Source organism: Girardinichthys multiradiatus, chromosome 11 (assembly GCF_021462225.1).
Source record: "Girardinichthys multiradiatus isolate DD_20200921_A chromosome 11, DD_fGirMul_XY1, whole genome shotgun sequence".
In the NCBI taxonomy this organism is placed as follows: Eukaryota; Metazoa; Chordata; class Actinopteri; order Cyprinodontiformes; family Goodeidae; genus Girardinichthys; species Girardinichthys multiradiatus.
This window is the reverse complement of record NC_061804.1, coordinates 35,323,598-35,339,389: the sequence shown is the minus strand read 5'-3', so window position 1 is coordinate 35,339,389 and position 15,792 is coordinate 35,323,598. Positions and strand designations below refer to the sequence as shown.

Sequence of the window (15,792 nt, the reverse complement as noted above, 5' to 3'; positions counted from 1 at the left end):
TTATGGAAGAACTGCATTTATTTATACTAACATTTAAAAATAAGTTTATCATCACTGATTATGGTCTGTAAGAAGAAACCATTTCCCAAAAGACATCACCAAGTAGATAATACTAATATAGAAGTGATAAAGTGATCTTTTCTGTAAGCTTCTTTTAATCATAGAAAACTATACCGTTTTCATTTTTTATAATGGTGTCCCTTATTTCAAATATGTGAAAATGACTATGTAGGATACAGTGTCTTGAAAATGTTTTTATACCCTTTGAACTTTTCCACACTTTGTCCCATTAGAATTGCAAACTTAAATGCAATGTGATTATATAGGATAGAGCAATACAAAGTAGTGCATGATTGTGAAGTGGTAGGAAAGTTAAACATGGCATAATTCTTATTTTTCACTATAATCTGAAAAGTTGCATTTGTCTTAAGCCCCTTTACACTGATACCTGTAAGTAAAAGCCCTCAGAGAGGCATAATTAGAACCCGCTGACTAGACAACTACAGTGGTGGTAGCATTAGAAGTCCCGTTTGCAGTTTGCTACAAACCACGAGGGACCACAATAACTTATGGGGAAGAAGCTGCTGTGGTATGACTAAAATGGAACTTTTTTTTACCTGTACTGTATGTTAGGTGTGATTTAAAAAAAAATAAGAATCCAGATCAGCCTGAACACACCAGTCCCATTGTAAAACATGGTAGTGGCACCATTATGTTGAGGGAATGCTTAAACGCAGCAAAGCAGAGCTACAAAGGAATCATTTGAATCGGTGTCTTTCGGACTTTTTATAAAAAACACCATTTCACCATTTTGACAGACATTTTAAAACAGTTCCAAAACTCAGGGCTCTTCAGTTTGTTTTGTTATGCCTTTAAGAAAACTAGAAGAGATAAAATATAGCTCATCTAAATGAGCTATATTTTAATGAAAGATGTTCTTCAAAATTACTCAGAAAAATAAACTTTCAAAGTTTTGAGGAGAAGAAATTTGGTAAAAGGTCAATCAGAGTTGGATACTAAGTGAGAAAGTTGGAGGTTTCTCACCAGCCTTGACCTGAAAACACAACCACACACATTCTTCATATTTTGTTTCCAAGCTATCAGACTTTATTGTAATATTATAAGTTTTCTTGATCAACAGTTTTTCAGGCCTTCCTATGGTTTTTTTCTTTGGACTTTGGCTGCTTTTGTCTGTCTTTCTCAATGCAGACAATTTTCAGAGAAATGCTGTGTGTGTGTTTACCTGCTTAGCTCAGACCTATGAATCATTAAAGCACTAAAAGGCCCCTGAATTCAAATGATAAACCAGTGTTGTGTCTGCGTATAACAGGAACCTGACTAACATTCAATTCTAAATTGGATTTTGGGACAATTTCTTAGTTAGGGGTCTGTGACTCACAAAAACGTTGATGTACTTTCTTCTGTTGAATCTATAAAACAAATTTCAGCAACCAAAAAGCTTATAGCTAAAAACTTCAAATGATCGATTAAAGGATGGTGGTCAGGCACAATGACAGTCTCGCCAATGTCCAAAGAAAAACTAAAAGACTTTCAGAAAATCCAGAGAAAAAAAGTTTGGATGTAAGCAAAGCCTTTAGAAGTTAGCCTTGTTGGTACTCTATTTACACACATAAATATATTGAAATAATATGGGTGGTCTCTTTTCTCTGGCCTTGAAGTGGGGGCAGATGAATGTGGGCTGAGCAGAAACATTTGTGGTCATGGAGAGTGTGAGAACAGCCCAAACGGCCACATCTGTCAGTGTTACCCAGGCTATCATCTGAACCTGCAGAGGAACATCTGTGAGGGTAAGAAACACAGGAAGAAAACACAAAAAAATCGCAGTTTTGGTTGCAGAAAAATTACATCTTGGGTTTATTTGAGATAAACTTGTCCACAAACATGAATCAAAACCAGCTTCTTCTCAGAACAGTTCACGTTTTTTCACTAATAATCCCACTGCATGTTTTTGATCTTAAATTGGTTTAAACACACTTTAGATCTTGATTTTAGGCCAGGTTTTATTATACTATACAAAATTAGCACATTAATTCCACACAGGCACTCACTGTAGCTGATACAATGAATACACGTTTTCAAGTATCAATAACTGCTCTAGTGGTGACAATTGAACACATTTTAATGCCTGAAATCCATTTATATTTATTTATTTTTTATTTTTTTATTTGAGAATGAAAGAGTAAATTTGTTTTCTTAATCACTTTATAGTAAATATAACTAAACTCTTGCTGCTTGTTTTAAGGCTTGAGAAAAGGCAGAGACATGCAGGTGTGACTTTCACCATTTCAGCGATATCATAGCTTAATGAGTTGTCTTTTAAAGACTTGCTTATAATTTTTTATTTGTAGTTTTACTTAAAGCTTTTAGACACTAGATTGTGAATGTAAGACTAATCTCTTTTAGGCAGGTACCTGCAAGTCAGTGTTGACCTGATATACATTTTCGTTATTGGTCCCCTAATTCTTCTACTGAGCTGTGAGCACTTTTTTTTTTTTTTTACTTTTTAACAAATAGAAATCTGAAAAGTGTGGCATGCAATGTTATCCAGTGCAACCAACTGTTCACAGTTCAGCCCATCTAAGAAAATGGAAACCATGTGGTAAACTTATCAGGCCAAGAGGACAAACCATCTTAATCGACAAGGTGAAAATTAATCAAAGAAGTAGCCAATAGGTAACTCTGGAGGAGCTGCACATTCACAACTCAGGTGGGAGAACCTTTCGATAGAACAACTATTACATATAGTTCACACCCGTTCTTTGTGTCCTCACAAAGCCTTTTTGTGTTGGGAGGGGCTGTGTTCTGTTGTTTCCGCATGTTGTGCGCCTAACCATTTTTGCAACACTCTTTGTAAGCATGTTCATTTTAACAATCAGAATTAAATATAAGCAGAAAAAAGGTTCACCTTCCAGCCAGAAAATAAGCCTAAACATGCAGCCAGAGCTACACTCTAATGGTTTAGATCAAAACACATTCATGTGTTAGAATGGCCCAAGACTTGCATTTGCTACAAAGTAGCTATAGTCTCTATAGAAGGGTTCAGTATAGGTGATGCCACATTTTTTTATGTTTTTATTTTATAAAAAATGGAAAACAATATATCATTTTACTTCCACTTTACAATTCTGCACTACCTTATGTTGATCCGTCGCATGAAATGCCGATAGGTTTGTGTTCAAATGTGTCTGAGGGGGGCGGAGTTGAGTTTGTGGTTATAACGTGACAAAATGTTGAAAAAGTTCAAGGAACATAAACACATTTATAAGGTAGGCCATAAAAAACCCTTTAATAACTACAAATTGATGCTCTGAGCTTTGGAGCTTTTACTAATTGTTTTTAACATTCAGCACTGTTTCCGTCAACTTCTTGATTACATTTCACAATGACTGCCCTTTCTTTTTCTTCCCAGATGATAACGAATGTGACACAGAGCCATGCGGCCATGGTAGAGGCCGCTGCGTTAACACAGAGGGAGCGTACAAGTGTCAGTGTCGCCTGGGCTACAAACACATGGTGCAGCATGGAAGACTGAAGTGCATAGGTAAGTGATCTGTAATGTTTTTCTATCTTTTTTTCCCTGTATAAGCTGTCAGATCTTATTCTAATATTTGTGTTTTTTTACAGACATGAATGAATGCCTTAAGCCAGACATCTGCGGTGTCGGAGGCCACTGTGTCAATCTGCCTGGCTCTTTTAAATGCGATTGTCACAGCGGCTTTAGGACCAAGTCACACCGTTACCCAGCCTGTGAAGGTACAAATAAACTATTTCACTGTGACATCATGGATACCCCTGTAGAATATCTAAACTGGTTAATAAGTTACTACAATGTGCTTCCCTCTATTACCTGTTTGTCTTGAAATAAAAACATAAATCTGGTCTTTTTTCAGACATTAACGAGTGTTTGAGTCCAGAAGCTTGTCCTAATGAGCAGTGTGAAAACACACCGGGCTCCTATGAGTGTGTGCCATGTTTGCCAGGTCATGAGGCCCATGCTGGCACCTGTTATGGTGAGTGCAGCTTTGCTGTATGGATAAATTTTATTGTCTGTTTATTTTCTCAAATATCGTATAATGCTTGTGTTAAAACTGTCTAAGTATAATAAATGCAACTGTCAGGGTAAGGAGATGGGGATAATGTGAATACAGTGTAAAATTTACACAGCTTGTTATGGTACATTTGTGCTGTAGTAATAGAGAGAAAAAAACTAAAATCCCATATTTAACCTTTCTCTCATATCTGATCAGACATTAATGAGTGTCAGAAGCCTGGTATCTGTCCTAATGGGCATTGTGAGAATCTCCCTGGTACTTATCGATGCCTGTGCAATGAGGGCTTCCTTCACTCTGTAGACAGCAAAAGCTGTAGTGGTAAGTAATGCATTTTAAGCAAAAACCCTACTTTTGCAAGTAATGAGGCATTTCCATTGGAATTTGTTGTAGTTTAAACAATTGCATTAAAAAACAAATCTTGCTTACAGACATTGACGAGTGTGCGGACGTTCGACTGTGTGCTTATGGCCGCTGCATCAACACAGAAGGCTCCTTCAAGTGCCACTGCTACCCAGGATACCAGCGCACACAGGAGGGCAGCCACTGTGAAGGTGCAAAATACATGAAAAACTCTTAATTTAATCATATCAACTAGACACGGGGCAGATGACATTATTTTAAGTACAAAAATCATTGGGTTATCTTCACAAAAAATGTGGATACAAATATATACCATGATTAATTGCTTTTATTCAAAACAAAAGTCAAACAACTGCCACTTCTGCTACAAGCATAAAACACCATTAGCTGTAGTGCACAGTTCATAGCTGTAGCTTGAAGGATTCTAGGATCACTTCCGATATTCTGGGATTTTGCAACAGAAAAACCTTGTTTTCTCTGAAGACGCAGAAGTAAAGCTCTTGAGATCACAAGCTTTCAAAGATCACAAATTTAGACTGGACTTCTTATTTCTAGGGTATGTTAAAGTTTTAACATACCCCCCTCCTTGAACCGCCACCTTATGGTGGTGGAGGGGTTTGAGTGATGATTATATTATATGATGATGACTAGAAGGACTTTAAAATCCTCATGCCAGATTGTTTTCACCATAATAATTTTTATATTTGAGCAAGCTATTGTTTTGGTGGTCAAAGGATTTCTCCTTGATCCTGTGTGAAAAGCATGTCTCTCAGACAAATGAGTAGTCAGATCTTAAGACACCAATGTGCCATCTGTTGGACTTCCTAATCATTAATCCATTTTGGTCGGACAGTTGTCGGACATGCGCAGCTCAACAGACATCGCAGCTCTGACGTCACCCAGGATTATAAAACCTGCGGAAAATAAACGTCCGTTGCCATTTCCAGCGTGTCTCATGGGACAACGCAACGGAGGCGAATATCTGGAGAGACACAAGCTGATAGAAGCAGCAGAAAAATGAGGCCTGACGTTTTGAACACTAAACTGACGTAGGAGAAGCTGATGTGGTTGGCTGTCCGGGTGGTATTGAAGCCTCCAAATAATGTACCAGTGTAATTAAAGCTTCAACTTGTCCTGGCAATGCTGATTCCAATCTAAATTTGCCAGCTAGGAGGAAGAACACTCTGTCCCTTAGACACACACACACACACACACACACACACACACAGTTCTGGCAAGCTGATCACTTCAAGCTCTGTAGTTCAGAGTCTGTTGAGAAAACAATGTTATTCAATTACAAAAACCTAGAATGCTGGAGGGGACACTGTGCATGACCTGTGAGGGGAAACATGTCGCATCTTGGGGCTCTCTAATGCTACATTGTATACAGTTATAATAATGTTATCAATAGCAGTTGCTTGTTATTTAAATTTTCATACAAAAAATTCAAACTAACACTAAAGCTAAAAACACTAAGCAAATGTACTTTTAGAACATATTTTTAGTGCTTATTATGCTGAATTTTAGACTTTTCTGTTGTTCTGTTCTTAATAAAGTAACACAAGTATACCAAGAGAATATTATATATAAGCTAAGAGGTGATTTTGACTCTTTTTTTTTTTTTTCTCGACTGGAAATGTTTTCAAATGTCCTACTTTTTCTTTCTAGTTAGTGGGAAAATAAGTATAACAGCCTCCTTTTAGCCAGGTGACCAGCAGTAGGTAGAGGAGGGGCAGTGTTACATTACTTTAATTCACTGTGACATTTACTTTGGCATCTCAATGAAAATACTTTAAACTGTAGGAATAGTGTGATGAGACGTTTTTTGTGGTTTTGAAACCATAAGTTTATTAAACCTTGCGTTAGCTTAATACCCGACACCGGACCATGGTGAATGCCAACTGCATTAAAAACCTGATGTGAACTTATCTATAAACTTTTAAAACTAAAGCACCGCTATTTTTCCCAGAGGAGACACTTTTGAAGTGTTTTATTCTGTTTTTTGTATTCAGTACCATATCTTAGTATTGATCTTTGAGAAGATGTTCAAACAATGTGTACAAACAATATGTAAGCATTTTCCTCAACACAAATTTCTGGTAAAAAAAAAGTATAGTAAAAAAGTATACATACTTTCTAGGAGCATCCCATTCCTGAGAATAAAATAGAAATAACTGATGAGCATTCCTACATTTGTGCATAAAACATACAATGTTTGATGTATGATTCATGTTGTTTGTGCTTCAGTCTTTTTCTCTGAGAAATAAAAAGAGGAGTTGAGATCTAGTTGCCCAATGAAAAAGCTTCTAATTTTAAAAATGAAAAATTTCCTCTGCTACATTTCAGACATTAATGAGTGTGAGAGGCCATCGAGCTGTCTGAGGGGCCGATGTATTAACAGCATGGGGTCATACCACTGTGAGTGCCAGAAGGGGTACACACTGGTCAGAGGCAGGGAATGCCAAGGTCAGTCTCTTCTTTAAAAATATCTAAATGTTCAGATTATTCATTTTTTCCTTATGTGTTCTTTATTTATTAAGGAGGAAATAACACATTAAAGATAATAGATATACATTGTTGAGTTTTGAATTTTAGAGATCTGTGTTTTTGTGCATCGTTTCTGGAATTTTCTAGCAAATATTGCAACAGTCTGGATTGAAGCTCAAATACTTAAAGCAGATTGTGTGATTTCCCTTTCAGACATAGACGAATGTGCTGCAGACAGGAATCTCTGCCAGCCGTATGGCTCATGTGAGAACAGACTGGGCTCATACGTATGTGTCTGCAATCACGGTTATGTCCTCTCAGAGGACAAACGCAGCTGCGAAGGTAGGTCCTCTCTTATTTCTTTTGCTCAGATGTACAACTATTTTCACTTAACAAGCTTAACATTGCATCCATGTGTGCTCAAACAACTTCCTCCAAATCTGAATTCTGAAACCCATTTGATAAATTGTTTAGCAATATTTCATGGATATTAAATGAGGCAGAGAGACCTAAATGCATTGGGAGAAAAGGACAGGCCCGCTAAAGTAAAAGGAAGTAATCTGTTTCAACTTTACGTTGCTTGTACTTGCAGCGGTTCGAATGCTGACTGACGAGAAGAAGGAGTGTTATCTGAACCTTGATGACACAGTGTTCTGTGACAGCGTTTTGGCCATCAATGTCACCAAACAGGAGTGCTGCTGCTCCATCGGAATGGGATGGGGGGATCACTGCGAGATCTACCCCTGCCCCGTCTCCCACTCAAGTACATTGGACACCACTGAGGAAACACAAATACAAGAAATACCATTTTCTTTTATTACCTATATGTTTTATGTCTATTAAAAGTTTTGCTTTGATTTTTTTTCCCCCAATGTAGCTGAGTTCCACTTCCTCTGTCCACACGGACAAGGTTTCTACAGTGAACAAAGACTTCAGTACAGTCTACCTGCCTACCATGGTTAGTTCCATTTAACATCACTTATAATATGCAAACCCAGAAAACTCTTTTTTTTTTGCGGCACTAGTGGCCTTTATTTTTTCAAAGTAGGCAGACAGGAAGTGGGGTGGAAAGAAGGGGAAAAAATGAAGCATTGTTCTGTGGGGTCAGGACTCGAACCCGGGACGCTGCGTCAAGGGCTTAGGCCTCATTATGGACTGAACAGCAATCTCATTGTTTTCTGCAGATATTGATGAGTGCACTCTGTTTGCTGAAGAAATCTGCAAAAAGGGGCGTTGTGAAAACACTCTGCGAGGTTACGAGTGCTACTGTCAACAAGGCTTTTACTATGACAGCAACCTTCTTGAGTGCATTGGTAAGTGCTGCAATATGCAGCATGAAATAATGGAAAATTGGAAGGGTCGATGCCTGTTTTTATGTGTGCATATGTTCTCTCAGATGTAAACGAATGCCACGATGAGTCTCTTTGCTCCAATGGTCGATGTGTCAACACTGATGGGGGCTTTTATTGCATCTGTGACCGGCCCTGGATCCCCGACTCCAGCAGAAAAAAGTGTGTGATGCCAACAGTAGCAGGTGAGTAAGCTTTTCGTTTCCATGGCTTGAACTGCCTTTTATCCAGCTGCTTTAGGGATAATCTTAAACTCTGCTGCTTTTGTTGAGCAGACATCAATGAGTGTGGCAACCCAGGAAACTGTAAGAATGGCTTATGTGTGAACACAGTGGGTTCGTACTACTGTGTTTGTTCTCTGCCCTGGACTCTGGCCATGGACCGAAACAGCTGTGTGACTCTCGAGGAGCAGGCTGGTAAGTTCTTTTTTATGTTGACTCTCATCCTGTCTTTGAAAACACTGATATTTTCCAAAATACCCAGCAGATTGTTCAAAAAAGATTTGTGTTTAAACAAACATTCACTATTGCATAAAATATAGAATGATTATTAGCTAAATTATATGTACTTATAAATTAATTAATTCCAATCTCTAGTTTTATCAAACCTTTGATCCTCCTGCTGATAGTGATTTTAGACAATTATGCTTTTTTTTATTCAATTCAGTTCAATTTATATAGAGAGCATTAATTCACAGCAAATGTTGTCAAGACACTTTACAAAAGATTTTCTATCCAATCATACAAGCAGATTCCAAGTCAATTACATATATTATATATTGATCCTGGTTATCAAACAAAGCAGCCAAGTTCAGTTTTTTTTTATTTAAATTGTTTTGGAGCTATAATATAAATTTTGTAATGTATGTAATTGACTTTGAATCTGTCTGTGTGATTGGATTTAATAAACTTTATTTTGTAAAGTGCTTTGAAATGACGTGTGTTGTGAATTAAATTGAATTAAAACAAAGAAAACCATTCAAAATATTTTTTCTAGCCTTCCAGCCATGATGTAGGGCATTACCACAATTTAAAACATTTTCAGTTGTCTTTAGCATCCTCTAAAGAATAATAATTTATTTGCCTCTTAGTGGGTACATTTATAGTAGCGATTGGCACCGCATTACTAAAACAGCAGTCTCTGTGTTTACAGTCGACAGGATATAGACCCTGACTCAAACTCTATCATTTCCAGACCACTCAAACATTTTTAAATACAGCATGTTCCATGACAGATAAACGTTAGAAACTGATAAGGTAAAAAGGTGAGCGACCTTGCTTTACTCTGATCAGCCATCCTGCTGAATATTGATGCCACTCCACTGGTTGCAAATAATGATCGCTTGTGTTTTCATGTGAAAAGTTTTTTGAGTGTCCCCTCTAATCATCATACACAACTGACTGACAGCTTGCACAAATGGGATCCTGTGCAACAATTTGCACTTTTGGTGATTTCATATTTGGCAATGCTTCCGATCCATACTTATCTTGGCAGCCGATGACCTAAACAAATGTTCTGTAATCTATTCACAGTGTGTTCCAAAGAACAAATGGGTAGTTGACTCCAATAATCTACTAACAAGATGTTAATCAGAATTAGTTTGGTTTGATCTGAAGTAAAACCTCATCATTAACAAGAGTCAGTTGCTCTAAATAAGTTCACAACAAAAATATATTCAAATTGGGTGGCGCCTGTTGCCTTGCAGCAGGGAAGGTCCTGGGTTCGGCTTCCGGCTGGGGGTCTTTCTGCATGGAATTTGCATGTTCTCCCCATGCATGGGTTCTCTCCAGGTACTCTGCTTCTTCCCACCCATAGACTGCTGGAGATAGGCAACAACTCCCCCACGACCCACTATGGAAGAAGCAGTATAGAAAGTGACTGACTGACTGAATCAGTCAGTTTGGGTTTGCTATCTAGACTCTGACTCCATCACTACACAGCTGATGAGTTTATTCACCCCCAAGTGTGCCAGGGAGTAAAGAGACAGTCTCTGACCTATGAGCCCAGGGGTTGATGCTGTGTGGCTTAAAAAGAAGCTGCTGTCTTAAATAAAGAAATGTTATTGATATCAACCAAAACTGTAGGAACAATAAAATGGAAAATTTGGGGAATATTTTATCTGTGAGCTTTTAAAACAGCAGTGTGTCTTAAAAACAGGAAACCAGTCAATGTCTTGATAAACAAAATAAAAATAAATTAGTACATTCAGCCAGTGTGAAGCAAAACTGATTTTCTTCAGCTGAAAAAAAAAGACAAATTGTCAGCATTTTGTTGCTGTCAATCAAAGTAACAAGTATCTTTTAAACATTTTCACCAATTTATGTCGATTAAGATTAAAGTTTATTTTCCAGACTCTTTCCTTTCTTTCCTTTCCAACCACTCCCTGTGACCTTTAGCATCTCAGACACTAAAACTATACATCAGATATGGGAATTAAGGGTGGTATCATTGCTATACAGAGAGTAAATATATAACACTTAAAATATAATAGCCCTTCCAAATAATGTGCCCAAGCAGTCCTTAGCCATTGCACACACTGATTTTGTGATGATTGCAATTTACAATTCTGTGCAGTTTTGCTCTAAATATACTAATAACAATATATACATACATACATACATACATACATACATACATGTGTGTGTGTATGTATGTATGTGTGTATATATATATATATATATATATATATAAGTAATAATAATAATAAAATATATAAAATCTGATTAAAACTGAGGCTGAAATTTAGGACAGCTGTACAGATGTAGCCTATAAATTACTTGATGTAAAGCAATATTGTTGCAACTAACAGGCCAAAAACTAATGCTATACCCACAGTACTTGCCTATGTGCTTGTGATTGGAAGAGATGCTATCTGTCTGCTGAAAGTGTGAAAAATCAACCTTTTTCCACCCAATGATGTTATAGAAAAGAGGGCACTTTCACTTGTTTCAAAATCCTTACTATGGTGTTTTTCTGCAGGGTAGGTATGTTTTGTGGTTCTTTGTTTACCACAGATAGTACTGTTTGTCCTCCACCCAAACCTTTGCCAAAAATTTAATGTTTTGAACTTTAATAAGGCTGATTTTATGGCTTTAGGTTAGATTTGGTTTTGGAATGATAATGCAGAAAAGGTATAAATTTGACTTGGATGCTGGGAGTACACCACTACTTAGACATGTAAAGCAAAGCAAGCTCCACCCTAAAAGTAAAACTCCTCACAAAAGTACAGCCAGCTGATCAGAGCAGTTTAGGAGTTCTGAATAGGAAAGTATCCACAGCCTCATCAATAACTTTGATGTCACAGAGAAAAAAGTTATAGTAGTTGTATTATTGTAGATTATTTTCTGTCTTGTACATATACAAAACAACAGTTACACCTCTTCAGATTCTTAAATACTAGTGCACAATTTTGTTCTCTGAATCAACAACACATTCATGTCTTCGCTCCTGTTGATAGAAAGCAAATGGTGCGAAAGATATCAACATAACTTCATAAGAAAAACAATTACTTGAACTCACACACAAAACAGCAGTTACATCTTTTCAAAGATATTTTTTCGGCACTAGTGGCCTTTATTTTTATTTTTTTAACAGTAGGCAGACAGGAAAGAGGGGTAGAGAGAGTGGGAGATATTCGGCAAATGTCGCCGGGTCCGGGACTCAAACCCGGGACGGCCGCTTTGAAGACCCTAGCCTCTATATGTGGTCGCGCGCTTAACCCCTACACCATCAGTGCCGCGCCTGCATCTTTTTAATTTCTTTAGTGCAGTTTCACAAAATGTGAAAATCTTCCTCTTGTTTGTTCTCTTAGTCCAGTAAATTATAAGAGAAAATGAGTAGCAAAGGTATTCACATCCTTACAACAATACTCCTAATACTGTAAATTTTCTTTATCTTAAATATCTCCAAAATACGTTGCTTAGCTCCTGGTATCCTTGGCTAGTTGAGCAACACTTTTTGAAAATTACCAACTTCAAGTAAATTCCAGCAATGATAGTCAGTATGCCGATTATTAATAAATAAATTAGATGACCTCAAATATATACATTTTATTTTACTCATGTACTTGAGTTAATGGTTTTATTTGTTATTATATTCTTGAAGTTCTCTCTGATCAGCCATTCATCAATCACAAAAATTTGAATGGAGACTTTTACTGTCGGCGGGAAAGATTTTTCCATGGATGGAAAGATTTCCACACTTCTGCTAGAAACTTTGGATAGATTCCACAAGTATAGTCCCTGGGAAAACGAATCCAATGAGGTTGACGGACCTTAGTCTATTGGCAGATAGGGTTGTGTCAAGGTACAGCGTCCTTCTTCAGTTGACAATGGAAAGCATTTGCAACCACTAACAGATGTTGCCATTTGCCTCAGCATACTGGAGCATGAAACCCCTTGTTCAGACGGGTAACTAACAACCCATTGGTCAGTACTGATGGACTGGTCTAAGTTAAAGGATCCGTTGATACAATCTGGCTGGAAACTATACCTGGTTTCTGCCATATAATGGCAAGACGTTAATTCAGTTTGTCATAACTTTGTAGCTATTGCAGTAGCAGAAGGTGCAAAACCAAGCTGAGCCCATGCTTGTTTACAGGCACAGTCTGCAGATGATTATGGCACAGTTGGGCTACATATAATTACCTGAAACCTGAGACTGTGATGTTTGCACAGAGGATATAAATATGGCTTAGTTGTGACAAACAGCTAAAACTGAAGGTCTCCAACTAACTCTGCACCTTTTCTGAAATAAGACATCAACCTCCAGTTTTGGACAGTAGCTGTATTGATGCAGTAATGTGGTCGGATGTGATGTCAGTGAAAGAGGTGCTGTTTATTCTTCATCATAGGCCCACATAGGGTCACAAGCTTTTGGTTGGAACACAAATGCCTGATATTACTCGGCCAGGTAAAGTGGAACTTTGCTCTACTGGAGTACAGCAGAGAAGATAAATATTGATCAAGTCCTTGTTTTTCTCAGTAAGCATACTTCTAACGAGGCTATGTACATAAAATTGTCTCCAAATACGACCCAAGTAGTTCACACATACAAAGAAATCAAACCGAATAAGTCTATAAATCAAATTTTCCTGTAATGCAGTGGAATGGCACAGGGAATAGGCATTCAACATAATTAAAAAATGTATTTAATACTTAAAATACTTAAAAGCCTCTTTTTGCAACTGCAACCGTAATACATCTCCTGTATGGAGAAGCGAGTCGAAAGCATTGCTGAGGTGTGCTTTTGATATATTCTTCTGCAAAACCTGTCTTTAAATCTTGAAGGTTCTCAAGGACTCTTCTGATCTTCAGTTATTTCCATAGATTTTCACTTGGATTCAAGCCCAATGACTGATTGGGTCATTTTAGCATCATTTCTTTTCTTATCCACTATCATTTTGTTTTCAGATTCTTATCACGGACACCTGAGTAAATTTATCCTTTCATCCTTCCTTCAGTTATATGAACTATGTCAGACCACATGCTGAAAATCTGCCACACACTATATGTTTTCACCTCAAACCTTTGGTGATTTTGCAGTGATGGCCTTGGCAATTTCTGCTCTAAACATGGTGTGTGCAATTTCTTTCAATAAGATTTTTGGCCTCATATGGCCTTATTATATTTTTCTTTTATCTCGTTAATTTGCCCAAATGTTATCCAGCATTAAAAAAATCACATGCTTTGTCTTCGTCAGTGAAGTCCTGTGCTGTGGTTATGTGCATTATTTAGCGCTTTCATTGAAAATTGCCAATTCCACGTCTTTCTGAAGCTCTTTGCGAGTCATCCTTCAGTTTTAGCCTTATGTATTGTAATTGTATGTACAGCGCTTTGAGTGTCTCGTTACTGAAAACGCTATATAAATCAATTTACCTTACCTTTCCTGATTGTGTTTTTGACTCTGATGTAAATCTTGTAAGGAAAACCTAATCATAGCTAGTTCATGGTAAAATTATGTTCTTTTTTCTTCTGGCTACAGAGGTTCTGTCTGTAACAGAAGTTTATTAATATGTCTTGAACCACTTGGATCGGCATGTTTTGCAGCAACAAGGTTGCAAAAGTACTGAGAGAGCTCCTTGGTTGGTTACCCAACTTGAGATGCTTCCTGTAAGCTACTCTTTTACAGACTAACCTTAAGGATAAAACCAGCTGATCCTAATGGTAGGGTGTAGGATTGCAATTATATTGAGAGATTTCTGCTAATTTCTTAGCTTATATGCCTTTTTGCTCCTTATGTTATTGATTTGTTTCATTCTTATTCCGTGTCTCATTCCACTGTATTACACGTAGCTTGATTAATTGACCAACATTTATGGATTAACTGGCTTGTTAGTAGCGTTTGGTGTGAATTTGAAGTCGATAGCCCTATTTGAAATAACATATACTAAGGGAAAATGTTCAGTGGTGTTTTTTACATGGTAGTTGCTTTCCATTATCATAAACAAGTAGTAAGGAGAAAATCCAAGCACAGATATTTATGTTTTCAGAATATGAAAGATGGGCAGCTATGCTATACTTGTTACTACTACAACAAAGATAAAAGTGACTTTGATTAGAGTGATAAGGCAAGGTAACACTAATGAACTTGACATGTGATTTTGTCATGAGCTTGTTACTTAAATCTATTACAGACAAATAGTTTAAAATTCAAACAGTTTTTGTAATTCCCTTAGAAAAGATAAGCCTTCCTTGTAAATATGCTGTAGACCCTTATTGTGTATTTTTTTTTATTGACATCACACTTCTAAGAAGTGAAGCTGTGCTAACAAAAACAAGGACACTTCAACCCCATAATTTGTTTAGAAACAGAACAATCTGGCTTTTGCAGATGTTTTATTGGAGCAAATTATGCTGGAACCAAACTCTCTGTTTAACCTCATAGATATCAGTGCTTCTTTTTTTTTTACTAAAGACCAGCTGCAAGATTGTGCAATCATCCATAAGCAGAATGCTTCACAGAGCCAAAAAACAACAGAAACATGTGATTCAAAAACATTATTTACTCTAGACTTTTATCTAAACCAGTCAAGTATCACAGCAGGAAAAACTGCTTATGAATCTAATCAGCGACCAACTAATCATTTTTATTTCAACCTGTTTTAGTGTTATATTTCTCTAACTTCTAGCGCCACCCTTTAAAACAAGAAAGCAGACTGAAAGATGCCTCTCGCACACCAGCCTTAACAATTAGCTCAGGGATAAACAAGCATATTTTATGGAGGACCGATCATGACAAAATAAAAAATAAAAGCAGAAATATTTATATTTTCTTTTTCCTTTTCCTTACACATGCGTTTTCATCAAGAAATGTAAATATTTTCCTTTTCCTTACACATGTGTTTTCATCAAGAAATGTAAATATTTTCCTTTTCCTTACACATGTGTTTTCATCAAGAAATGTAAATATTTTCTTTTTCCTTTTCCTTACACATGCGTTTTCATCAAGAAATGTAAATATTTTGTTTTTCCTTTTCCTTACACATGCGTTTTCATCAAGAAATGTATATATTTTGTTTTTCC

General features: G+C 36.9%; 1 protein-coding gene across 5 annotated transcripts in view; it reads left to right on the top strand.

Moving 5' to 3' along the window:
* Positions 1–15,792, top strand: part of ltbp3 (latent transforming growth factor beta binding protein 3) — a 74,212-nt gene that overhangs the window by 40,202 nt on the left and 18,218 nt on the right. For 3 of the 5 annotated variants that reach the window (XM_047379368.1, XM_047379365.1, XM_047379370.1), the window contains exons 12-24: positions 1,680–1,808; positions 3,431–3,562; positions 3,646–3,774; positions 3,912–4,031; positions 4,269–4,391; positions 4,502–4,624; positions 6,780–6,899; positions 7,134–7,262; positions 7,513–7,683; positions 7,798–7,878; positions 8,105–8,233; positions 8,317–8,454; positions 8,545–8,685. In XM_047379368.1, the coding sequence (XP_047235324.1) occupies positions 1,680–1,808; positions 3,431–3,562; positions 3,646–3,774; positions 3,912–4,031; positions 4,269–4,391; positions 4,502–4,624; positions 6,780–6,899; positions 7,134–7,262; positions 7,513–7,683; positions 7,798–7,878; positions 8,105–8,233; positions 8,317–8,454; positions 8,545–8,685 (1,665 nt within the window). The remainder of the gene's footprint in view (positions 1–1,679; positions 1,809–3,430; positions 3,563–3,645; positions 3,775–3,911; positions 4,032–4,268; positions 4,392–4,501; positions 4,625–6,779; positions 6,900–7,133; positions 7,263–7,512; positions 7,684–7,797; positions 7,879–8,104; positions 8,234–8,316; positions 8,455–8,544; positions 8,686–15,792) is intronic. The other 2 variants (XM_047379369.1, XM_047379366.1) reach the window with 1 other exon arrangement.